General features: G+C 40.8%; 2 protein-coding genes across 2 annotated transcripts in view; one reads left to right on the top strand and one right to left on the bottom strand.

Moving 5' to 3' along the window:
- Window positions 1-18,221, bottom strand: part of MCEE (methylmalonyl-CoA epimerase) — a 345,696-nt gene extending 327,475 nt beyond the window's left edge. The window contains exon 1 of the mRNA XM_044078548.1: window positions 18,084-18,221. Coding sequence (XP_043934483.1) covers window positions 18,084-18,111 — 28 coding nt within the window. The 5' untranslated portion in view covers window positions 18,112-18,221. The remainder of the gene's footprint in view (window positions 1-18,083) is intronic.
- A 2-nt stretch (window positions 18,222-18,223) lies between these two features.
- MPHOSPH10 (M-phase phosphoprotein 10) overlaps window positions 18,224-25,064 on the top strand; it is a 320,554-nt gene continuing 313,713 nt past the window's right edge. Inside the window, exon 1 of the mRNA XM_044078547.1 lies at window positions 18,224-18,368. Coding sequence (XP_043934482.1) covers window positions 18,283-18,368 — 86 coding nt within the window. The 5' untranslated portion in view covers window positions 18,224-18,282. The remainder of the gene's footprint in view (window positions 18,369-25,064) is intronic.

The raw sequence follows: 25,064 nt of genomic DNA, 5'->3' as shown, positions 1-25,064 counted from the left end.
CACTACTCAGCTCTGACAAATGATTCTTAAAAAAAAAAAAAAACAAACAGTCTCATGAGACAGTGCAGAAATCCATCACTTATGTTAAAACAAAAGGTCTGCACCACAAATACTGGTCATTATAAATAGGTGAACTTATAATGAAAAAAATATTTTGCTTACATAGTCACAGGTTCATAGGTAAGTACTAGGTTAGCTGCCCTTGTGAGCTATTTTAAGCTTAACCAATTTCCATATTTGGCTACAGAATGGCCTTATCCACCCCATGGTCAATAATTTTATATTACCCCTAATGAGAATAACTGGATCATACCACAGATAACTTGAGATGATCACACATGGGATAAAGCATTTAAGAGCTACCTCTGTGGAGTAGTAGTACAGAGGGCAATCCTGGGGTAAATTTTCTGTTTCTCATCCATAGGTCTAAGTTGCACTTGAACATGTACAGTGATGAGCTTTGTTTTATGTGGATGGGGAGTCAGTTCGGTATCAGCAGTATCCAATGCAAGATATACCTGTTCTGCCAAACTGTTCTGTTGATGTTGAACAGGTCTAGATCCTTAGACCTTGATGTTGTAGAAGAGGTTTAGATCCCGAGACCAAGTATTTCTGATGTCATCTGGCTTGCTCATGTGCAGTAAATTCCTTAGCAATGGATCAGAGGATGCCCTGTACGTCAGACATCTTTTAGTGGACTATAGGATACACAGAGTATAATGACAGGGCTTTGACCATATATGACTTGTTGTTTAGGGCTTTTATCATTTTAGTAAGGTATTTCTGTGGGTGCTCTAGTTGTTGTATGCGTGTGGACAGATACATACCAATGAGGGCATTATATTTAATAATTGGCCTAATGAGGACTGAGTAAAGGGGGATTATGACATCCCTAGATCTAGACACAATACATTTGTTTAAAAGCCGTGCAATATAGAATGACTTTCTTACAACAACAGACACATACTGGTCAAGATAGGTCACTGTCCACATGTCAACTCTCAGGGTCATATTGTCAATGTGGTAGTTCCCTGGGGTAGATGAAACAATAATGCATTTTTTGACATTTAGTTTCAGTAGCACCAGTTATTTATTTGAGACAAACCTCCTGCAGGATGGTTAAGGCATTTAAGGATTCAATGACTGCTCCTAGGTGCAGTCATCTAAAAACTTACTCAGCCAGAGCCTTTTAGTATTGGCTTTTATGTCCGAAAAGTAGATGCTTAACAGGACAGGTTCCAGGACAGAACCCTGGGAGACCCTACTGATGACTGGTCTCTTTGGGGTAATAACTCTGCCTGTTTTGATTAGCTGCATTCTATCTGTGAGCCGGTAGGCAATCCAGTGGGCAACACAGGCATTTATTGCCAGTTTATTTAATTCTTCCACTACGTCTAAGTGTGGAATTGTGTCAAAAGCTATGGCCAGGTTGTGGTATGCTGTGTGTACTGTTTTGGCTTCATCCATTGCTTAGGTGACCTTTTCAAAAAAATCCACCTGGTTAATTGAGCATGACCTGCCCTTGATGAATCCGAACTGAGACTGGTCTAGTGTTTGGAGGTTCCCTATGTCCTGACTGAAATTCCATGATAAGTCTTTCCATGGCCTTGCATATGAGGCTGGTCAGACATATGTGTCTATGGAAGGTCCTCCCTTATGAGAGAAGGACTGTAATTGCGCTCCATTTCCTTGGTAAGAAACCTGTATGGAGGATGAGGTTAAACAGTGTGTTGTTCGGGTGTGTGGCTAAATTGCATCTCATGTTACTTAAGATGCATCCAGGGATAATGTCAGGACCAATAGATGCAATATTTTTAGCTTCTGATAGCACTTTTAGGACGTGGTTTTGTGTGACAGCTGGAGGCAAGCCAGCATCAGGTATAAATTGAGAGAATGTCAGAGGGGAGAGAAAAATAAAGTTAGAGCTAAATTTATTGGCCAGTAGGTTTGCTATATCTTCTGCCTCACTTTAGGTAACATAATTCACAATCAGCTCAGTGCAAAATGCCTTGTGGTTGTCTTTGGCTTGGTTAGCTATTTTACTCTCAAACTTGGCTTTGCTGGATTTTACTGAGCTCCTGAGCCATTTGTTTATTTCATTGACAAGGGTTCTAACATTATGGGAATTACTCTTCTTACATTTGGTCAAAATTATTTTCCTTTTATTATAAAGCCTGTTGATATTTATTTATTTTACATTTGTTAACTGGGGGGTGTCTGACTGAGCCGAAAAGGCCCTTTTTCAGCAGAGGCCTGGGGAGAAAAGCTCCACATTGAAAAATTACAGATACATTTAGACATGATCAGTATACACACAAATTACAATAGACATGTTTTTACAGTGGTATGCAGGACAGCAACAATTACAGTGGAGAAAACAAACAAGAAAATATTAATTTAAAAATGAAGGTAATTAACAGATTTGTTGTGTATAGCTTAAATTTGGAACATAGGTAGAATACATACATAGTACACAGGTACAGTACATACATTGTAACTTAGCCAGTGTTTGTGAGTAGGAGTGAAAACTATTATCAAGTACTCTAGGTTTAGTATGTGTACCTTATCTGTTTTCACTAGCCTGGGGAGCAGTCATGGCACTGCCAACTTTGCTTGAGATGTTGCCTAATGAGGTTTTTAAATGAGGATTTGGACGATATGTTTTGTATGCTAGTGGGGAGAGAGTTCCATTTTTTAGCCACTGAACTACTATATATTGTGTCTCCACAGCTACTGTACCTGTTGGTGACTTCTAGTAGCAGTTTGCTTGATGATCTAAGAGGCCTTTTGGCTGAGTGATGTTGTAGCAGGTTTTTGAGGGCAGGACACTTATTGGGGAGGTAAGAGATAGAATGACAGAGGCAGAGCTGATTGTAGGTTAGGAGGTTGGGCAGTTCAAGCCAGTGGAGCTGTCTCAAAGCAGTACAGTGATGAGTTCTATATGAGCAATTTGCAGCAAAGCGGGCAATTCTGTTATAGCAGGCTTCCATTTTGCTTACTTCAGTTTTGTTGAGATTAGTCAGAATGGGAGATGCATAGAGTAGGGTGGATAGAAGTTGGGGGCGAGCAATCGCTGATCTTGTGTTGTTGGTAAGAAATGGTTTGATACGGTAGAGTGATCCCAGTTTGGCATGTACTTTTTTAATAGTTAAGTTGAGATGACTATCAAATTTTAGGTGGGAGTCTATGGTTATTCCCAATAGCTTAGCCTGTGCCACTGGAGTGATTGGAGTAGCATTTGTGGAGTAGATAGTGAACTGACTGTTATCAGTGTTTTTGTTAGAACTGGTTATAATCATAAGCTGAGTTTTCTTTGCGTTGAGGATAAGTTGGGCTTTGGTACGGTAGTTTTCAACATCAGAGAATACTAGTTGAGTTGCTTGCAGGAGGGTGGGAATGTTTTGTGCAGCACAGATTAAGGTAGTATCATCTGCATACTGAATGACAGATGCATGCTGTGTGGAGGTATGGAGGTCATTTGTGAAGATTGTGAATAGTAGTGATCCTAAGATAGAACCCTGTGGGACTCCTATAGTTATGGGCAGCTGAGGAGAGAGAGAATTTTTCCATTTCACAGCTTGGTATCCATCAGTTAAGTAGCTTTGGAACCATGTAAGAGTGGAATTTTGATAGGTGATATTGGTTTGTTTAGCAGGATTTAGTTTGAGACTGTGTCAAATGCTTTGGACATATCCAAAGAAAGAGTTGACACCTGCAGGCCTTCATTTTTGAGACAGTTTACTGTGTCTGTGAAGCACTATGGGCAGGTCTGAAACCATGTTGAGTAGGTGACAGAATGTTGCTGTCTAGCAGATATTTTAGCACCTGGGTATGCATGCATTTTTCTAGGATTTTGGCCAGGGGGGAGAGTAAAGCAATGGGTCTGTAGTTAAGTTCAGTGGAGGTCCCGCCTTTATGTATGGGTGTAACAATGGATATTTTCCAGAGTTTGGGCACATAGTTTTAAGACAAACCACAAGTTGGAGTAACAAATTACACAACTGCTGTATTTTGTGAGCAAATATTCCATAAAAAATCTTTTCTTGGTTACTATTATCATTATTTTAGCAGAGCAGTCCTGATTTGTGCAGTTGCCAGTCTACAAGAAAGTATGATAAACATTCTAACAAATCAGCAGCAAAACACTTTCTAACTTTTATCAACCTACTATAAAAATATATATTACCATGACTACAGTACTTTAATCTGTTAGTAGTATAAATAGCACATCAGGTCTCCCCTGGAAAGAGGCTACTAGCCTAGTGGAACTAACTTGGCTAACAAAGAGCAGACAGATAGATAAAATATTACACAAATCAACAGAAGCACTTCTACCTGTGGGTCTTCAAATTGTCATAAAGTGAAGCCTTTACACTGCTTAGAGCCATTACATTCTCAGACATGCAAAACAAGACATTTCTCATAACAGAATTTTTTTTTTTGTTTAGTTTTTTTTTTAACAAAAACATCTTTATTGAATTATCATTTATGACACAGGCAATCATACATTTTTATAAATTAAACAAACATAGTGGCATACTTTCAGTTGCAAACATTATACATCACATACAATCTTCTAAACAGTCACTGTCGGTCAAGCATTACATAGCTCATTCAATTCCTTAAACCTCACTCTTCCTCCAAAACATTATTCTGCATGTATTGTTCCTATAATTCCCATTTTTTTCTATGAAATGTGCTCCTACCCTTTTCTAAAGATCCAACATCCAGTTATTTTGTCTCTGTTATTATATTCAGTACTTCTAGTATGGTTGATTTAGACTTTGAATTCCCTTTTCTAGTAATTGCTTTTTGGCAGCCACCAGAATAAAACTCAGCAAAGCCTTATTATGTCTGGGCAATTCATTTAATTTGTTGCACCAATTTGCACACCTAGTATTTCAGACAGAGTAATCTGCAAGGAATTTTTAAAGTATGCCAACTCATTACATTCCCAAAAATATGTTCCCTGTTACCTCTTTCTTCTCCATTACACTTCTAACATTAGCAATCTTTCTAAGGAAAAATTTGTTTTGAATCTGCTGTGGATATAAAAATATATATGCAAACAGTTCCAAGCAAACATCCTAAATCATCTAAACTTTGTTGCATATTTGGGAGCCATACAAACTCCCTTCCATTGTTTCTTTGTGAATTGCTTATCCACTCTCTCTTCCCAAAACTTTCTAACCTCCTCTGATTGATTCTATATAGTTAACATGCAATACTTTATATGCCCTACTAATTATCCTGTTTTAACAGCACCTTATGTTCTAGATTCTATGGTCTTTCACTCAGGATCCCCCTATTTCGTTCTCTTTGCCTATACACCAATATCAAATCTTGATAGGGAAGGCAATCTCTTTGCCTGTAGTCCAAATGAATTATTGGCCTCTTCTCATTCTGCTACCTTTCTCTCCCTAATTACTTGCTCCCAATACTTTGGTTCATTTGCCAGTTTTTTCCTGCAGACTCTAGCCCCCTCTTGCCTATTCCTTGTACCTCTAATTGCAATCATCCCTACTGGCAGAATCTCCTTTTCTCTTAACAGAAGTTTGTAAAGACAGTCTACATTATCAACCATAAAGAAATTATCAGTTTATTATTAACATTAATGCTCCCTTCTATTGACTATAAACATGCCACATTGTCTTGTACATATATAAGTATTAAGTTTCATCATTCTAATCTAAACCTCACTGTTAATGGAGCCTCCTATACTGAGTCAGAAGATACAGCAGCTTAAAACAGAATTCATCTGGCCTGGAAACTTGTGGTGTGAGGTCTGGTTTGTTCTATAGTGTGGTGCTTTATTTATGGCCAGTGAATCATTTGTGAGACTGCCAAGACTGTTTAGAGAATTGGAAATGGATTCCAGCCAAAGAACTTTTGATATTTTTTTTTTTGGTTCTTCCCAGCCAAGACAATGAGAGGGTCAGGGCTCATTAACCCATGGAAATGATGGTTCTGCTCCAAATCCAGAGTTTATCAGTACTCCAGGTGGGATGACAACAGGCAGAAATGGTCAGTGAATCCATTCTCAACAGTGGGTAAGAGAACGAATGTTTCTGTAATAACTGAAGTGCAAGATTTATTAGAACAAATGGAGAGACTGATTTTTAGAGACATCTATTTGTTTCAACTGACAGAGTCTCAACAGATATCAAGAACTAGATGCAACAGAGGCTTAAGAGCCTTTCATAATCCCTCTACACCATTTGCTTTGAACAGCGAAGCTGACATAGCATTTCATGAAGGCTGGGTGGCAGCAGCACATAGATGTAGTGCTAATTGGGTCAGCATTTTGGTGGAGAGAGAGACATGCTGAAGAGGACTAAGCTGAAATCTGAAATTAAACAAGCTTGCTCAAATATTGCAAGTAGAATCAGTCAGCAAGCGTCTGAAGGCAATTTGCAGAGTGTCAATGATAAATTGTTGACTTATGAAGAAGAGCCCATTGATCATAAAAAGAAAAAACTGTTGAGAGACATTCGGGATTACGAACGCAAACAAGCGTTCATTTCTTCTTCCAAAACTAACAAAAAGTAGCATGTTAGGTTCCAGGAAGGGAAGGAGGTAACTGAACAATCTGTGAATTATTATACATCAGCTGAAAGTGGAGCCTCATCAGCAGAAGGTGAAGGGGAAGAATGGGAAGACTACCCACGGCTCCCAAAGGGACAAAATCCAGGGTATCTCAACAGAAATTTTCGTGACCAACTTGGGTTACAACAAGGGAATAAGAAGAGAAGTTGGCAGGATCAACAGCGTGGTGCCGCATATAATTCCCGAACCAACAAATGGGGAAAATGGACATAATAAAATGGGACTTTCTAATAATATAAATGTGAGTGGTTTTGAATATATTGTAAATTTGTCTGCATGCATTATTAGTGATGAAGAAAAAAAGTTTTACATAGGGGTTTAAAGTTTATCCCAATGTCTCTTCCCAGAATGTAAGAGTTAAAGGGGGGAAATATTTAAATTTGTTCGCAAGTTACATTTAATAGATTTCTTTGGAAATCAAACAAAATGTTTAGAAGCATATGTGAGCAATGCAAGTTTTGTAGATTCTACAAGCAATGGAGAGTTTTTTTCTTGTAATTCTGACTCAGAATGCAATGCTTATAGTAATTTTAATACTAGTGGTGTTTCTTATAAAAGCAAATTTATGCCTCCTTTTAAGTGTGACAAAATTGAAATGTTTCATCATATGTTAAAATTATGCGATAGAGCAAGAGTGCAAAAAGTTTTTTTTAGAAGGTAAATTCAATATAATAAGACACAAAAAGAATGGATGACCTTAAAAAAATTTAAGGGAAAGAAAGGAACTCATATTTAAGCCTGCAGATAAGGGGAGACAACTATTAATAATGCATTATACACAATATGTAAATATGTGTTTACAGCAACTAGAAAATAATAAAATCTATGAAAAGGTAGTTTTTTAACTTATCAGGAGGTGGTCAAGAATTATGAAGAATTAATACATACAGGGGTTAGACTAAATTATTTTAGTCATGAAGATGCTAAAAATAAATTCTTGAATAAAAGCAGTGACTTGGCAAAGTTTTTTTGTGTGCCTAAAATACATAAAAGCATAGTTAATCCTCCAGGTCGTCCTGTTGTACCTGCCTTCAATTATGTAACCCATAATTTGGGATGTTTTTTGCATCACTTTTTGTTAAAAAAAGGTGATACAATTACCTTCGTATATCAAAGACAGTTTAGATTTTTTTGGATAAAGTAAAGAAAATAACATGGCAGAGGAACATGTTTTTTATAGTGATAGATATAGTCTGTTTAATGCTAGTGTATAGGCTTAGTGATGGCAAAGAAGCTATAGAATATTTTCTGGGGAAGAGCCCCAGTACACAGTATATCATCGAACTGACATTGTTCTGTTTGTAAATAATATATTTGAATTTGATGGCTCTCTGTATCATCAGAAATGTGGGACAGCTATGGGGGAAGCTTTTGCCCCCACATGTTTGTTTGTGTCTTTCGGCTTTTCCCGGTTAGGGGTCGCCACAGTGAAACTCCGGTCCACTAATGACTGGTAGTTGATTTTTACATGCAGAGTTACCAGCCCTGACGCACAACCTTCAACGAAGGTACGCCCATTCACACATGTCTCCACACAGAAGATGCTCTAGCTGAGAATCGAACCAGACAGCTTACTGTGAGGCAACAACGCTACTGCAGCACCACCACCGCGGGTGTCTTTTGCCCCCACATATGCTAACTTATTTATGGGTCTCTATGAAATATGTGTATAGGAAAGACCTTTTTAGAAAACATGTTGTTCATTTTTATAGATATATTGATGATTTGATTTTTGTTTGCAAGGGGGGCTATGGAGAACTGGAAAAGTTTGTTCAAGAACTACAAGTGAATAGGTTTGAGAAAAAGTTTGATGGGTTAGAAAAAGGAAAGACAGTAAATTATCTGCATATTACAATAGAAGGGCAAGAAGATGGTAAACTTAAAACTAAAATATTTAGAAAAATGGAACAACCAAGCTTTATGTTGCATGGAACTAGTTTCCACACACACCCCCCCCCCCCATACTACTTCTTCCATTCCTTATGGGGAACTAGTTAGGGTTAAACATTTATGTAGTGACAGGAAGGAATGTGAGAAGGAAGTTCAAAATACAGATAATGTGTTCATAGAAAGGGACTATGAGGTTGAGAAAGTATGGTTTGGGTATAATAAAGTAATGACTAAAAGGGTGAATAAATCACAGAACATAATAATGCAGAAAAAGAAAGTGAGTTATATTATGTGTCTAAGTATACTAATTTTTCTAATATTTTAAAGGAAATCGGTATTACTGGTGTTATATACAGAAACAAAAATCCTGCTTAAAAAATGTCAAACTTTGTTTTTCATATAAAAGAGGCAGGAGTCTTAAAGACATGTAGTACATGGAAAATTTGAGAGACCAAAAAATATAGTGAGATATGAAACTTTTCCATGTGACAATTTCCCAGTATACAAATATATAGTGGATAGTTTTGAAAGTATTAATGAAAAAAAAATTGACAAAAAAGGCAGCTTCACTTGCAATACTGAAAAGATTATATATAGTTTAAAATGTCCTTGTGGATTATTTTATATTGGGGAAAGCAAGAGAAGCTTTACTGTAAGATTAAAAGAGCATATAAGGGACATCAAGAAGCAAAGATTTCAGAGTCCTGTAGCTATGCACTTTAAGGAACACCGTAACGGAGACCCACAGGGGTTACAGGCAACTGTTTTGGAACAAGTGAATACTAGGTTTAGTACTGATGAAAACATTAAGGAACACTTAAGAAGGAAGGAAGGAAGCAATATTTACTTTAAAATATGATACAATGTTTCCAAGAGGTATGAATAGGGAATTCTCTTGGAAGCATTTACTACAAGAAGTTTAAAAATGAATATTAAAAGTTAACCTTTTTAGTTGGCTTTTTTAGTGAATTCTTAATTGGATGAATATGTAATTGATTAAATGCATGTATTTAAGTGTATGCTTACTAGAAGAAAGATGTACTCTGAAAAGGTTTTTCCTGAAAGCCGAGGCACCAGAGAAGTATTACTTGCTCTTAATGGTATGAGAGTTTGAAGTTTTGATGTTAACTTTTACTGCAGAGGTTATTCTTTTATTTTAATAAATCAGTCTGTGTATTAAACTGAGTGAATTCATCAGGCCTGGAACTTGTGGTGTGAGATATAAGAGCTTAATGGTAGACAAATTCAGCTCTAACTTTACCCCTTTCTACCTCCCCTCAGAAAATACCATAAAATGTAACTCCCCCTTCTATCAATAGGGAACAGGTCCCCAGTGCTCTTCCCAAGGCCAAGAACATTGCATCAATGAGTTCCGACAATATCCCAGGATGCCTTCTAAATAACATGAAACATGCCGTATCAGGACCTCTAGAATTCCTATTTCACTGTAGTCTCCAAACTGGTTTTGTGCCTCACAAAGGTCAGCCAACTACAGACCCTGGAAACTACAGACCCATAAAAGTCTCTCTGGTCTTATATACAAAGCCATGCAAAGAATTATCATGGAAATGACCAGTAATGATGTAGGAACCCTCCAGGCATTGGACCCAACCCATTTGGTTTCATCAAGGTCAGGTCATGCCTACTCAACCTGGTGGACTTCTTTGAGAAGTCACTAAAGCAATGGATGAGTGCAAAATGATTCACACGGTCTACCTTGACCTGGCCAATTGGCCAAGGCATATGACACAATACCTCAGATGGGTATTGCAGACAAAACTCAAGAAGTTAGGTATAAACTCTTATATCTCGCAGTGGATAGCTGGCTCACAGACCCCAAAAAGTTAGAATTGGGGAGTCTACCTCTACAAAGAGCCAGTCACAAGTGGAGTCCCACAAGGATCAGTCCCAGGGCCTCTCCTATTTGGCACTTACTTCTCTGAAGTCAAGGCCAATGTCAAGGGCCTCTGGCTGACTAAATTTGCAGGTGATTGCAAATTAGGAGCAGTCACAGAATCACCCACAGACACTAATTTTCTCAAGGAAGGGCTGACACAGACAAATAACTTGTGTCAGAGCCATAGATTAAAATAAATGCTAAGAAATTCATAACAGTATCCTTCAGGAAGTCATCCACCCCAGTAGCTATCATATTGACAACACACCTCTAAGAGTTGACACAGTAGTCAGTGACTAGGGGACACACATTAGCTTTTGACCATTATATGTCTATAGTAGTGATAATCTATGTTGTGCAGCTTATAAATAAAGGTATGGCATCAAGGTCCAAGGATATCATTCTTCCATTGTATTCAGCATTCATCAGACCTATCATTGAGTACAATGCCCCCTTTTGGTAACTACCTAACCAGGCATATCCAGCAATTGGAACATCCACAGAGGTTCCTCACTAAAAGAATATAGGGTATAACATAACCTAAGCAGACCACCTATCCCTTTATTCTCTCTCCTACAGGCTGTTGAGGGAAGCTCTATGCCTAGCATACAATGCATTGTCAGACCCCACCCTGATGAACCTCCTGCATATCCACAAAACAAACAGTACCAGAATTACCTATTCTAAAGACTTAAACCTTACCTGTGATATAAATAGGACCCGCTGGAGAGACAGGTATGTGTTTCAGAGACTACCCCTTCTCTGAAGCACGTTCTCCATACATGTGAAGCAGTGTTCTTCTCTATCCCAATTCAAGTGCAGCTTGGACAACTAGACGAAGAACAGGAAATTCATCCCTGCTTTGGCACCTACGTCTTTAATGGGCACAGGCAGACTGTAAATGGTTCACCTCCCAAGCCCCTGCTTACCCTTATCAAGGGTACCAGAATTTGTCAGAGATTTGGGATGCTTGACTAGGTTAAAAAGGCCCTTGTAGTTGTTAGCCTAGTACACACCTATGAACAGTACTTGTCAGCCAGTTAGAAAAAGTACAGTTGTGTACTCTTACCATAAATGTAGATGTTAGAGTGTGTTCACTGTTCACTGCAACAGTGAACACACTCTTACCATAAATGTAGATGTTAGAGTGTGTTCACTGTTGCAGTCATGACTGTAGGGTTCTTCCTGCCAGCAGCAGCCCTTGATCGGCCAGAATCCCAAAGTCTGGATTGGGCGTCACCTGAGGTTGCTTTTAACCTGATGTCAATGCGCCAGGAAGTATAAAGACCTCAGCTGACGCCATTACCCCAGTTTTTCTTGCCCCAGATGTCAGGTGCCCAAAACCCCAGCAGCCAAAATACCTCATAACAGACAATACTCAAAGAAAAAACAAAAGAGGGGGTAGGAGGGAGGGTAACTCAGACTGCAACAGTGAACACACTCGAACATCTACATTTATGGTAAGAGTACACAACTGTACTATGTCCTTCGTGGTTCACTGTTGCAGTCATGACTGTAGGGTTGAGTCCCAAAGCTAAGAAAGGGTGGCTGGAGGAGAAACAGAAGGAGCGTCCACAAAACCTTGCAAAACCGGCCCTAGATTTACAATAGAGAGGGAGGTTGTAATGCTTAGAAAAAGTATGCACAGAACTCCAAGTAGCAGCCTCTAAAATATCCTTGGTAGGAACCCTACAAAGAAAGGCTGCTGAAGTAGCAGTAGCCCAGGTTGAATGAGTCCTAATATTAACAGTAACTGGATTGCCATGAAAAGAGTAACAGAACTTGATGCAGTGGGCAATCCACTTAGAAATAGTTTGCTTAGTGATTGCTTTCCCTAGAACAGTAGGAGCATAAGCGACAAACAGTTGGTCAGATTTCCTAAATATCTTGGTCCTGTCCAGGTAAAAACAAAGCTGCCTGTGCACGCCCAAAGAGTGCAAGAGACTTTCTTCCTCACTTTGAGGATTAGAATAAAAAGTAGGCAAATGAATAGTCTGATTCAAGGCCACTGCTGAAACCACCTTAGGCATAAAGGTGGGATTAGTCCTTAGGGATACCCTGTCCTGATGAAAAATAATGAAGGGTTCCACAGCCATGAGTGCTTGCAATTCCGAAATTCTTCTAGCAGAGGTTATAGCTAAAAGAAAAGCAGTTTTCCAAGACAAAAATTTTAAATCCGTGGAAGCTGCAGGTTCAAAAGGAGACAAGGTTAATTTTTCCAAAACATAGTTAAGATCCCAGCTGGGAACAGGTGCTCTTATAGGGGGCCGAAAATTCTTAGCCCCTCTAAGAAATTGTTTAAGTAATGAATGAGAAAAAATCGGAGGATCTGTATTGTAATGTGCAGAAATAGCAGAAGCATGAAGCTTAACAGATGAAAAAGATAGGCCCGTATGTAACAACACTGCCAGATACTTTAAAATCAGAGGAATGTTCAGAACAGTAGAATCACCACCTTGGACTTGATTCCAGGAGCAAAATCTTTTCCATTTACCTGCATAAGATTTCCTAGTGCTGGGCCGCCTAGCTTCAAGGATTACATCCATTACCTGTTTGGAAAGAGCAGAGGTGTTTACAGACCCTGGATCCGCCAAGGCAGCTAGATTCAGAGTTTTGACATGACTGTGCAGGATCCGGCCATCCTGTTGAGACAGTAGATGAGGGATTTGAGGCAGAATCCAGGGAGGCTCCTGAACTAGGTTCATCAGAGTGGAATACCAGAATTGTCAAGGCCAATTGGGAGCCAGTAAAATCATTTGCGGTCTGTCCTGTTTCATCTTCAGAAGTACCCGAGGTAGAAGAGGAAAAGGAGGAAAAGCATATACTGAGAGGTGTTTCCAACTGAATGAGAGGGCATCCACTTGCCATGCTAGTTTGTGGTAGGTCCTGGTGCAGAATGTTGGAAGCTGATGATTCTGAAGGGATGCAAAAAGATCTATGTCCGACATCCCCATGCCTGTACTATCATCCTGAATATCCGAACATCCAACATCCATTTGTGTGGATCCGAAAGTGTCCTGCTCAATGTGTCTGCCAGAGTGTTGTCTTTTCCTGGCAGGAATTGTGCCTGTAAGTGGACTCTGCAGGTCAGTGCAGTGTACCACAGAGCCATGGCTAACCTGCACAGGGGGTAAGAGTGAGAGCCCCCCCTGCTTGTTTATGTACCACATCACTGTAGTGTTGTCTGTCTTCATCAACAATTTCCCTGGTAGAAGAAAGTCCCTGAAGGCTATCAGAGCATTCTGTACAGCGAGCATCTCCTTCAAATTTATGTGCAGGTGAATTTGCTCCTTTGTCCAAACACCCGGAAGACCTCTCCCGTGCATGTGGGCTTCTCCAGGCATAATCTGAAGCATCTGCTGTCAGAACGTGGTTGGTTGGTGGAGGACAAAAAGGCCTCCCCTTGTTCTGGAGACAGGCTTCGGCCCACCAAAGAAACTCTTGCTGTAGACAAGGCAAAATCGTGATCACTGTTTCCAAACTGTGGTAATGCTGAGACCACACACTCTTGAGGTACCACTGTAGTTTCCTCATATGCAGTCTTGCATATGGTATTAGGAGAATGCAAGAAGCCATGTAACCTAAAGCCTGCAGAACCTTTCTTGCAGTCAGCTGTTTCATTGAAGCCAAGTGTTGGAAAGAAGAAGCCAGTTGTGCTTTTTTGTCTGGTGTCAAGGAAACCACCTGGGTTGTAGTACTCAGAAGAGCACCCAAGAAAGTAATTTGTTGTGTGGGCACCAGATTTGACTTCTTTAGATTCACTGTGAATCCGAGGTACTGTAGAAGATGCTGCACAAAAGCTAGATGCTGAAGTAGAGTGTCTTTGTCGTCCGCTTGAATAAGACAGTTGTCCAGATAAGGGTATATTTGAATCCCCTTCTGTCTGCAAAATGCCATTACTGGTGCCAGGCACTTTGCAAAGACCCTGGGCGCAGTAGATAAGCCAAAGGGCAGCACAGAGAACTGGTAATGCTTCAAGCCCACTTTGAATCTCAGACCTTCTGCACTCTCGCCTTATAGGAATATGCAGGTAAGCTTCCTTTAAGTCCAGAGTCACCATCCAAGCATTCTTGCCCAACATAGGCAGCAGCTGCTGCAGAGTGAGCATCTTGAATTTTGGTACATCTAGGAAGGTGTTTAGTATGGAAAGGTCCAGGATTGGTCTCCACGAATTTTCCTTCCTGGGAACCAGGAAAAGTCTTGAATAAAAACCTTGCCCTATTTCTAAATTTGGTACCAATTCTATGGCCCTCATAGCTAAGAGGGACTGAACCTGCAGTTGTGCCTCTGCCCATTGATGAGTTGGCAGATCTGGCCAACCGTTCGGTTTTGGCAAGGTGTGGAAATGAAATCTGTAACCTCTTGAGACTATGTCCAGAACCCATTTGTCCCGGGTTATGCGGCCCCAATTTTGATAAAAAAGAGAAATCTTTCCTCCCAAAGGTGCTTTCAGGAGAGGAGCCCCTGGAACCAGAAAGGGAGAGTCATAAAGACTGTCTCCGGTAGGGTTGAGACTTATCTTCACCTCCTTTGGGAGAGGGGGCAGTCCACTGCCTATTCCTAAAAAGGGTTTGTGCCTATCCCCTACCTCTGGAACGCCTGAATCTGCTTCTCTGAGGCCTGTCCGAGCTTGGAAAGGACCAAGGTTTAGCTGGCCAGTGCCTGCTAAATCTAGGAGGTTGCACCTGTAGAAAATCCTTAACCGTCTGCATAGATTTGGCTTTGTCCTCCATTTTCTTTAATACCTCTTCAGCTTTGGCCCCAAACAAAACATCGTGCTGCAAAGGGGCATCCAAAAGTTTGGTTTTAACTAAATCCGGCAAGCTTTGTTCCTTTAACCAAGCATGTCTTCTAATAACTGTGCCAGTTGTTGCAGCCCTACAAGAAGCTTCCAAAGAATCAAAACCACAATGCAGGGTATGTTTACCCACTTGTTCAATAGCATGCAATAAATCCTGTAACTCCTTATCATCTGCACCAATAGAAACAGCTGACATCATTTGCTTAAATACAGACAAAAGGTATTGCTGATACTTTAGCATATGAAATGGACAGTTCAAAGCTCTAATAGACAATGTAGCAGAAGTATAAACTTTTTTACCCCATCTTTCCAAAGCCCTGGACTCTCGGTCAGAGGGAATAGGATGTTTAGCAAAGGCCACTTTAACACCCTTAGGGCCCTGAGAAATTGTTTCTGGATCAGGTGAAAGATTCTTAAAAAGAAACTTGTGAGAATCTGGAACCCTATAATATCTATCGGGTTTAACCGCAGCAGGGGTAAAAGAATCAGGAGAGAGGGAAGCTTCTGAAAAAGCATCATCTACAATGTCCAATACAGGGGGAATAGCACGAGGCTTATGCTGAGGGAGAAGAAGAAAATCCCTAAGCCTTTTCTTGGTTTCAGAGAATTCCTGCCCTTCCCAATGAAAATGCTCCCTCATATCATGCAAAGTTTCACCAAAAGAATAATCCTCAGGAGGAGAGGCTGAAGGAAAGGAATCTTCAGCATCAGAATCCTCATAAGGAGGAAAGGAACAATCCTGCTCAAGGGAAGAAGCAGAAGAAACAGAAATTTGGTCTGAAGAATCATAATTGGACTGTAATCTAGGCTTTTTGTCAGGAGGGGGATGAGAACCCCTGATCATAGAAAACAAATCTTCAGCCATCCTAAGCATCTGCCTTTGAGGCCTAGGACCCTGATCAAAGGGTGTCTGTGCTTGCCATTTCTTTTTAGCTGGAGCCTTAGTCATTGTCTTAGAATGCAAAACTGAATCCATATTTACATGAAGCTGTGAAGGGCCGGTACCTGCCTACCGGCTCCGGACCCAAGTGAGGGAGTACTATCCAAAGGTCCATTCCCTGGCAATTCTGAAGCCCCCATCAGCTCCACACCGGAGTTGGTACAGGCAATTGGATCAAAAGAGGCAGACGACAGGGGCTGCAACGGCGCCTCACTGACGACCGATGAACCAGCAACTGGCAATAACTGAGTAATATCCTCTGCTTTGGACCTCGGAGGCCTGTCTTTATCTTTGCGCCTCTTACACACACCAGAAGCCGGAAAAGAATCCAAAGATATATTATAATTAAACCTTTTACCAAAATAGTAGAAGGCAAAGTTGTACCTACGCCTAATAGTACGCTGATTAAATCTAGCACAAAACCCACAATTAGCAACGTCGTGGTCAGGCCCCAGGCAGGGAATACAATAAGAGTGAAAATCCCTATGAGGTATTTGTTTCCCACAAGAAATACAATTATTAACTTTTTCTGACATCTGACTGGAGCAAGAAAAAGACCTCCCCAACGGGGTACTTATCTTATAAAACGAAAAATCCTGGAAGTAAATCCAAAAACAGACAAGAGTAGGCCGACTGGCATCAGCAAACTGCTCAGGGCACCGCGCGGCAAGAAAGACTGGGGTAATGGTGTCGGCTGAGGTCTTTATACTTTCTGGCGCATTGACGTCGGGATAAAAGCGACCTCAGCTGACGCCCAATCCAGACTTGGGATTCTGGCCGATCGAGGGCTGCTGCTGGCAGGAAGAACCCTACAGTCATGACTGCAACAGTGAACTACAAAGGACATCATGCTGTTTCTAAAACACGAGATCTGATTCCTTGGTTCTTTTAACATCAAAACACAGATGCCAAAATCAAGACTGTCCTACCAAGTAGACAAACAGTGAAAATTGACTGGGGCATGTTGATATGTACAGAGAATTCACCAACAGACAAATAGTAAATAATGACTTAGATAGTTGATACCTGGAAACATATCACTTTTTTAATTTTGAGTAACCATCTACACTGCAGAAAGAAAGTGATCTTAAATACTAATCACTGATGTTTAAAAACATACAGCCATAATAATTTAAGACATTTGCAGTCCACAATCACTCTAAAAAGTGGTATACAGATTCTGTTGTGCTTTGTAATTTCCACTCTACTTTTAAATTTTCTTAAGTGTTTCACAATTTGATGTAGAAGGGCCGAGTGATATGATTACTGACTGTGCTGCAAAATTTATTACTGTGCATTATCTACTATATATCCAAAAAATGTGGTTATACCCATGGATAGCTCTCAACCACTCAGATACAAATCTCAACAGAATCAGGGACAATTAGGAACGCTTTTAAAATATTAGCACTGTTAAATGGACGGATTGATAGAATAAATTAATATGAATCAACATACATTTTATGAAGTAAAAGAAATCCATAACTCTAGTCATTGTCATTATTTATTAAGTACAATTCACCACATTTTCTCCAAACGTCACCAGTTTTAGGTTGGACAGAGCTAAAATTTTAATCAAAATCGGGGACAACTGAGAGCTAGGCATCGCATGTCCTTGGCAATGTGTGATAATCTAAGACATAAAAACATAGCTCTCAACTTCTTTGCTCAGGAATCGGGGAACAATTAAAAATAATGGGGGACACAATTAAAATTCAGAAATAATTTTACATTTTTACTCCAGTTCAAAATAAAATGTTATTAGATCAACAGTCGGTCTATCAAAATATATATAACGATATTTTTCTGTACGAAACTCTACAATGTCTGACATTACTGACTTTATAATGCTCAATTATTCACTAGAAAATAAAAACAAGAGGCAAAAGCAGGGGCAATTAAGACATGATGTATACATTTCGGACGTGCAAATGCTGGATATAAAATACCTGCAACCTTCCTCATAGAGACTGACATCCTGCATTCAAATAAGTTTTCAGCAACTAGGTAACTGCGGGCAAATAATCACATCAAAGTATTTGTGTGCAGCAGAAATAGAGACCGATGTATATTGCAAACAGGAAGAGTCGGGAATTATTTTGTAGTGGAAACGGGTAGTAGTTCTGGTTTCCACATGTGAGCACAGATATGGCAGAAGGTGGGACGTGTAAAGTGTTTGAAAACTGTCTTGAAGTGTTTAGTACAACTACTGCGCAACCTGAACTATTTCTCAGGTATCTCATTCATAATGAATGTAGTGTTTTTTAGTTATATTTTTGTGGTTTGTAATGTTGTGCTATGTATCACTTAATGTGTTCACGATAACTGTAGGGCTAGGTCTTGGTGTTTACATTCTATCATTTAGTTGTCAGATTAGGTGTGTTTTTCTGTTAAACTGCATTTCCTTTTTTATTCTACGGTTAAACAGTAGCCCAATTTGTACGCTGTTTGTTCTTCATGAACTGAATAGCGTTAACGTGCCCAAAACTGCAGTTGGTATAGAAATACTAATAGCCTGTTGAGTCCTGTTTTTCACTTATGATAATTGTACCATGTCTTTACTGCTGGACTTGGGTGAGAAAAGTTGGATTAAATGCTTAGTGTATTGGAGAATTGCTGTGAAGTTTAACGTGTATCCGTTTTCAGGGTCAATAATTTGATTCGCTATGTCACTGTAACTGTCTTTTATAGCAGTGTAAGTAGAGTACCTTGTGGAATGTGTGTTTTAACACCTAAACTGCTATGTCTTTCCTACTTTTTATTATTGTTGGACTTCTTCCTAAAGGACTTCTCTGCTCAGAAAGTGAAAAAAACTGTTTTGATGCCCTGTATGGTGTTAATGCTAATGCAGAACTGTAAAACAATAAGTGTAACACCTATTTAGTTTGTTCTGATACAAAACGACCTAGTGTGATGTTCATATTGTCACTATGTTGATTTTTGGCTAAGCTTTCACATCACCCACAATGCTCTGTTTGTCCACGTTTGATAAGATTGAATATATTGACAAAAATGTATTTATATATTTAGCCTTTTTCTTTCTTGCAGAAGATTAAATTAAAATGGCTAGCTTCTTCTTTAGTATGTACTTTCCATATAGTTTAATGGCAGTACTCCGAGTTACTGATAGCCTAGTATCAACCTATGAAAGCAATCTGCCCTAGGGCATTTATAAGCCTAGCCAGAGTGTGTTTGGCTTTCGCCACCCTTTTAGATTAGTTGACTGTGCCTCTGTATAGTAGGTCACAGAAGATAGCCCTTTTGAGGTTAGTTTACTGTGCCTCTGTCTAGTAGGGACACAGAAGAGATCCCAAGGGTAAACCTACGATCTCCCATCCACTCGTCAAGATTTCTCTTGAAGAGGGTCATTGAGGGACTCTGCCTAACATGGATTGGGATTTTGTTCCAGAGTGATGGGAGCCTCTGGGGATATGAATCTATCCCTCCAGCATGTCCTATTTATTTCAGTGCTGAGGTTTAAGTCCCTGGAGCATGTAGCTCTAAGGGATTTGGATTTCCTGAGGTGGAGCATGTCCATTAATTCTGGGTTGGACATGACTTTATACGTCAGGCACAGATCGCCTCTGAGTAGGTGGTAAGCAACTGAGTAGAGCTGGAGTTTCTTTAGCCTAACTGCATAGGGCATCTGTTACTTTGGGGGTCTTTCTAGTTGCTGCAGGTGTCAGGTAAGGTACATCCCAAATGGGGCATTGTATTCAATTATGGCCTGATGAGTGATGAGTAGAGGGGCACAATGACCTCTCTTGAGCTAGATGTGAACCCTTTCATGATAAGGTGGGCTATATAGAAGGTCTTTCTAACCACTTTGGCAACGTGATTGTCAAAGGAGAGATTACTATTTACTTGAGTCCCCAAATCCCTAATTACTTCTTCCGTACTTAATGGATTAACACCCATGTGGTAATTTGTGGGCACTTTGTTTTTCCCAAAGGGGATGACTATGCACTTTATGGCATTTAGCTTTAAGCCATGGCTGTGGCACCAGGTTATCTGTCTTTGTGAGACCCTTTTGGAGGATGCTTGTGTCAGTCGGCGAGTCGATTATGGCACCCAGTTTGCAATCATCTGCGAACTTGGTCAGCCATAGTCCTCCCATGTTGGCCTGTACCTCAGAGAAATATATACCGAACAAGAGAGGTCTCAGGACTAAGCCTTGTGGGACGCCACTTGTAATTGGTTTAGAGTCTGACATGGCACCTGCAATTCTGACCATGTGGGTTCTATCCCTGAGCCAGTTTGCAGCCCATCTTGTGACATAGGGATTGATATTTAAGCTGGTGAGCTTATTTATGATGCCCGAGTGGGGTATTGTGTCAAAGGCTTTTGCGAGGTCCAGGTAGGCTGTGTGGACTACCTTCCCTTCATCTATGGCCTTGGTGACTGTTTCAAAGAAGTTGACCAGGTTCAAGAGGCAAGATCTGCCCTTAACAAAGCTGAATTGGGTAGGATCCAGTGTTTGGAGGTTCCAAATGTCTTTGTTTATGAGTTTCATGATGATACGCTCCATAGCTTTGCAGACCAGGCTAGTCAGGCTTATAGGGCGATAGTTTCGGGGGTCCATTCTGGCACCACCTTTGTGGAGTGGGACCACTGTTGCTGTACGCCATTCCTTGGGACCACTGTTGCTGTACGCCATTCCTTGGGACCACTGTTGCTGTACGCCATTCCTTGGGACCACTGTTGCTGTACGCCATTCCTTGGGACCACTGTTGCTGTACGCCATTCCTTGGGACCACTGTTGCTGTACGCCATTCCTTGGGACCACTGTTGCTGTACGCCATTCCTTGGGACCACTGTTGCTGTACGCCATTCCTTGGGACCACTGTTGCTGTACGCCATTCCATGGGACCACTGTTGCTGTACGCCATTCCATGGGACCACTGTTGCTGTACGCCATTCCATGGGACCACTGTTGCTGTACGCCATTCCATGGGACCACTGTTGCTGTACGCCATTCCATGGGACCACTGTTGCTGTCGCCATTCCATGGGACCACTGTTGCTGTACGCCATTCCATGGGACCACTGTTGCTGTACGCCATTCCATGGGACCACTGTTGCTGTACGCCATTCCATGGGACCACTGTTGCTGTACGCCATTCCATGGGACCACTGTTGCTGTACGCCATTCCATGGGACCACTGTTGCTGTACGCCATTCCATGGGACCACTGTTGCTGTACGCCATTCCTTGGGTACATATCCTGTAGTAAGGCTGAGATTGAACAGTGACTTTATGTGAGGGTTCAGTTCTTCTTGGAGTTCGTGTAAGACGCAGCCCGGGACACCGTCCGGTCCCATTGATGCTGTGTTTTTTGCTTTGGAGAGGGCAGCTCTCACCTGTGCATCTGTGATGTCAGGGAGGCTACACTCTGTTGGGATAGACATTTGCTCTTTTGGGGGGGGGGGGGAGACGTTTGCACTGAACCTGTCTGCTAGGATGTTGGCAATGTCTGTGGGTTCAGTGTATTTTTTTGTCATTTTAAACTAACTCAGAGCATATATGGGAGTTGCCACCCAGGTTCCTGACATAACTAAAAAAGGCCTTGTGATTATCTTTAGCATCTTGTGCAATTTTTCTTTCGAAGCTGGCCTTAAGATGATTTTATGAGGGATCATAGTTTCTTGCTAGTACTGATCAGAGATGCCTTCCCTTTTTGGGATTTTGCTCTATCATGTAGTAGCTTCCTCCTTCTGTTGTATAGCTTATTTATGGCTGGGGTCCACCAGACAGGTCTCCTGCCTTTGGAGGAATGAGTCTTGGTTTTATTTGGGATAGCATGATCCATGCATTTTCCACTGGCCCGGGGGCTTTGAAGGATTCCACCTCGGTTTTGAGAAGTGTGAAGTTTGCTTTTGAGAAGTTCTTCACTGTGGTTTCCTTGGCTGGGGGTGGGGACGGGATATGGATGTCCAGTGAGATTAATTTATGGTCAGATCTTACCAATGAGGGGTATACCTCTGGTATGGAACATAGTCCCCATGTTGGTGATGATCAGGTCCAATATGTTTTTCCCTCTTGTGGGAGTGGTAACCAGTTGTTCCATAGCATTTGAGTTTATAAATTCTAGGAACCGTTGGGCGAGGGTGTTTGGGCTTGAGTAGTGCTTCCAGTCTATGTTTGGGTAGTTGAAGTCACCCAATATAATGGTGTTTGGAGAGACCTTCATATTCTCCAGTGTTCTCAGGAAAGCCGAGTGGTGTTCCTGAGTTTGGGAGGGTGGTCTGTAGCAGGCTACAAACTGAAAGGCAATTTTGCCCACTATTAGTTGCACATGGATGGTCTCCGATGCTTCGTGCAGTGCCACTAACCTGGAGGTGTGGGTATCTTTGAATATGGATACTCCCCCTCCTTTTGTGGTTCGGTCCGAGTTTTGGGGCTGAAAAGCATGGTATGAGGCATAACCTTGTAGTGCTGGGGTGCCCTCGGGAGCCTTGAACCAGGTTTCTGTTACTGCACAGATATCGATATTCTCCATACTGAGGAGAGCCTCGAGTGCATGCATCTTGAGGTTTAGACTTCTGGCGTTGAGCAGCATTACCCTTAGTTTCTTTTTCTTTGTGTTGTCTATGGAGGTGGGTTTGTCTTTTGAGCCTTGCCTAAAAACGGCACTATGGGGGTGGCAAGAGCCTTAGCCAGTATTCGAAAGCCCAGGGGTGACAGGTGCAAGCCGTCCCTAGCGAAGCAACATGGCTTGTCGAGCATGTCATTCCAGGCTGACAGACACTGGATCCCCTTTGAATGACACCAATACTTTAGCCAATTGTTAAAATTGATCATTTTGTCTTTATACTGTGGCATCATTCTTGGTGAGGGTAAGATGCTACTCAAGGTCAGGGTCATACCGGCCTGGGCTACATGATTAGAGAGCTCCTCTATGTTTCTTTTCATGTAGTCCAGGGAGGTACATCTCAGGTCATTTACACCAGCATGGACAATGACGGAGTCATATTTTTACTTGCTTTGGAGTGACCTGAGTGCTTGTGTTATGTGGCGGATCCTGGCAACCCGACAGTCTGCTTACAGTGACCTTCTCCTTGTTCAGCCTGGTGAGTGGGATGTCAGTGTGTCTGACAATAGAGTCACCTATTACAAGTGTATTAGGTGTGTTGTTTAGCCTTAAGGGCTGTGACTGTGTGACACACTGACTTTGTGAACTATGTGATACGTGGGTATTGTTGTGGGGTAGCAGTTGCTTGGATGTCTGCTTTGGAGGTCTCTGCTGCTTGGGCAAGTTTTTATTTAGAGCCTCCGAGTATGTTTTTGTGTGTTTGTGTTTGGTTTTCTGTTGCGATAGGTCTATGTGAGACTGGATTTGTGGTGTGTGTGGTTACCTTCTCCTCCTGACTGACTGTGCCAGTATTGGGTTGAGGGAGCTCAGCCTCCAGTTTGGCTGTATAGTTGCATCTCTCACATATATTTGAGCTTGTTGGGAGGAGGAGAGGGTGGTCTGTGTACATAAGGCAGTTGTAACATTGCCTCAAGATTCCCAGATTCACCAGCTGGACTGGAGAGTAAACCTGAAAGTCAAAGGAACTACTTTTTGACTGATCAAAAAGGACCAATAGGGAGCCAAGTACTTAAAGGGAGTATAAGAGGGTGTAGTGCTTTAGTTTATTAGTGCTTACTTATAAGATTACTTATACGAGCAACTGCAGGGCTTTAGAATGCAAATAGAGTGCTTACTTTGAGATTTAGAACAGTTCTAAGGGAAAAAGTGAAGAGCAGACTTTGTGGAGCTGGGAATAGTTTAAACCTGTTTAAGCGGCGCTGCGCTATGCGCAAAACCGCAGAAATGCGGCTTCTAAAGCAGGGAAACTGAAAGAGATAGGAATTGACCCAGAGCGGCCAATAAGCTACTAGTTTCAGAGTTCAGAATCTTTGTTCGGGATGTCTGTAATAGTCACCCGTTTGTGTTCTTTCCTTTACATATTCTGTAACAGACTTGTGAAGAGGGAGAATTAACTGAAGAAGCTTCTCCTATTTTAGGTTTCTAATTCAAACTTCGCCTGTTCTTTCAGAGCCAAGTGACACTACTTAGTAAAAGAGCACCAAATCCTAAAACATCATTAGTTTTATGATCCCCACCCCAATACCCAATGTTTGTCGATATGTATTTTTTTTTTTATGCAATTTCCAAACGTAAAGAAAGTACTGTAAAATTTCATAATTCAGTTTGGCTCATATCAAGGAAGCTGATTTCTATTAGAAGTGTCACTGAAGTTAAATGCTTAACTCATGCATTTTATATGCAAGTTCGCATGAAGGAAAATGCACTCTGGTATGAGGCAGTGTTATGCTAAAGATGTGGTTGTTTTAAAAGGGCAACATTCTCAAAACTAACTTTTTACATCAGATCTTTGACTTTTTTCTAAGTGGTATGTATTTCCAGTTTATTATACACTGAATAACTTGATGGGGATACTATGCCTTGTGACTCTGTGATAGTCAATGTTTGTCATCCGTCTGATATTTTGCTGCAGTAAAAATGTACGTGTTGAGTACAACATTTACTGTTATATATGTCTTCGTTATTCTTCAGTAAAAGAACTTTGCTGCTTTTTTTTAATTTTTCCTCTGAAGGCTTTATTCTGTGGTTTGTGGTGATCATCTGTTCTGTGGCATTTTTAATTGTGTATGAATTTTTTGGCTTGAAAGTGTAGTTTTAGTACTTTAAATTATAGTTGTAGTTTGAATCCACGTTTTACATGTGTGGAACTCTCTATTGTTGAACAATAACATAAACTTAAAAACAAAACTCTTTCTTAACCCTGTAGGTAGAATCACGGACATGCCTAATTGTTTTGTTTTCTTCATGTTATAAAAGTCAGAGGTGCCATTTCTTCAGGTTGTCACAAATGATGTGAGAGAGAATTAAAGGAAGCATTTTACAGAAGTCGGACTGCTTTG

Source organism: Protopterus annectens, chromosome 7.part1, assembly GCF_019279795.1.
Source record: "Protopterus annectens isolate FY-2018-M chromosome 7.part1, PAN1.0, whole genome shotgun sequence".
Lineage (NCBI taxonomy): Eukaryota > Metazoa > Chordata > Ceratodontiformes > Protopteridae > Protopterus > Protopterus annectens.
The sequence above is the reverse complement of the archived record's forward strand: the minus strand, read 5'-3'. Positions and strand labels throughout refer to the sequence as shown.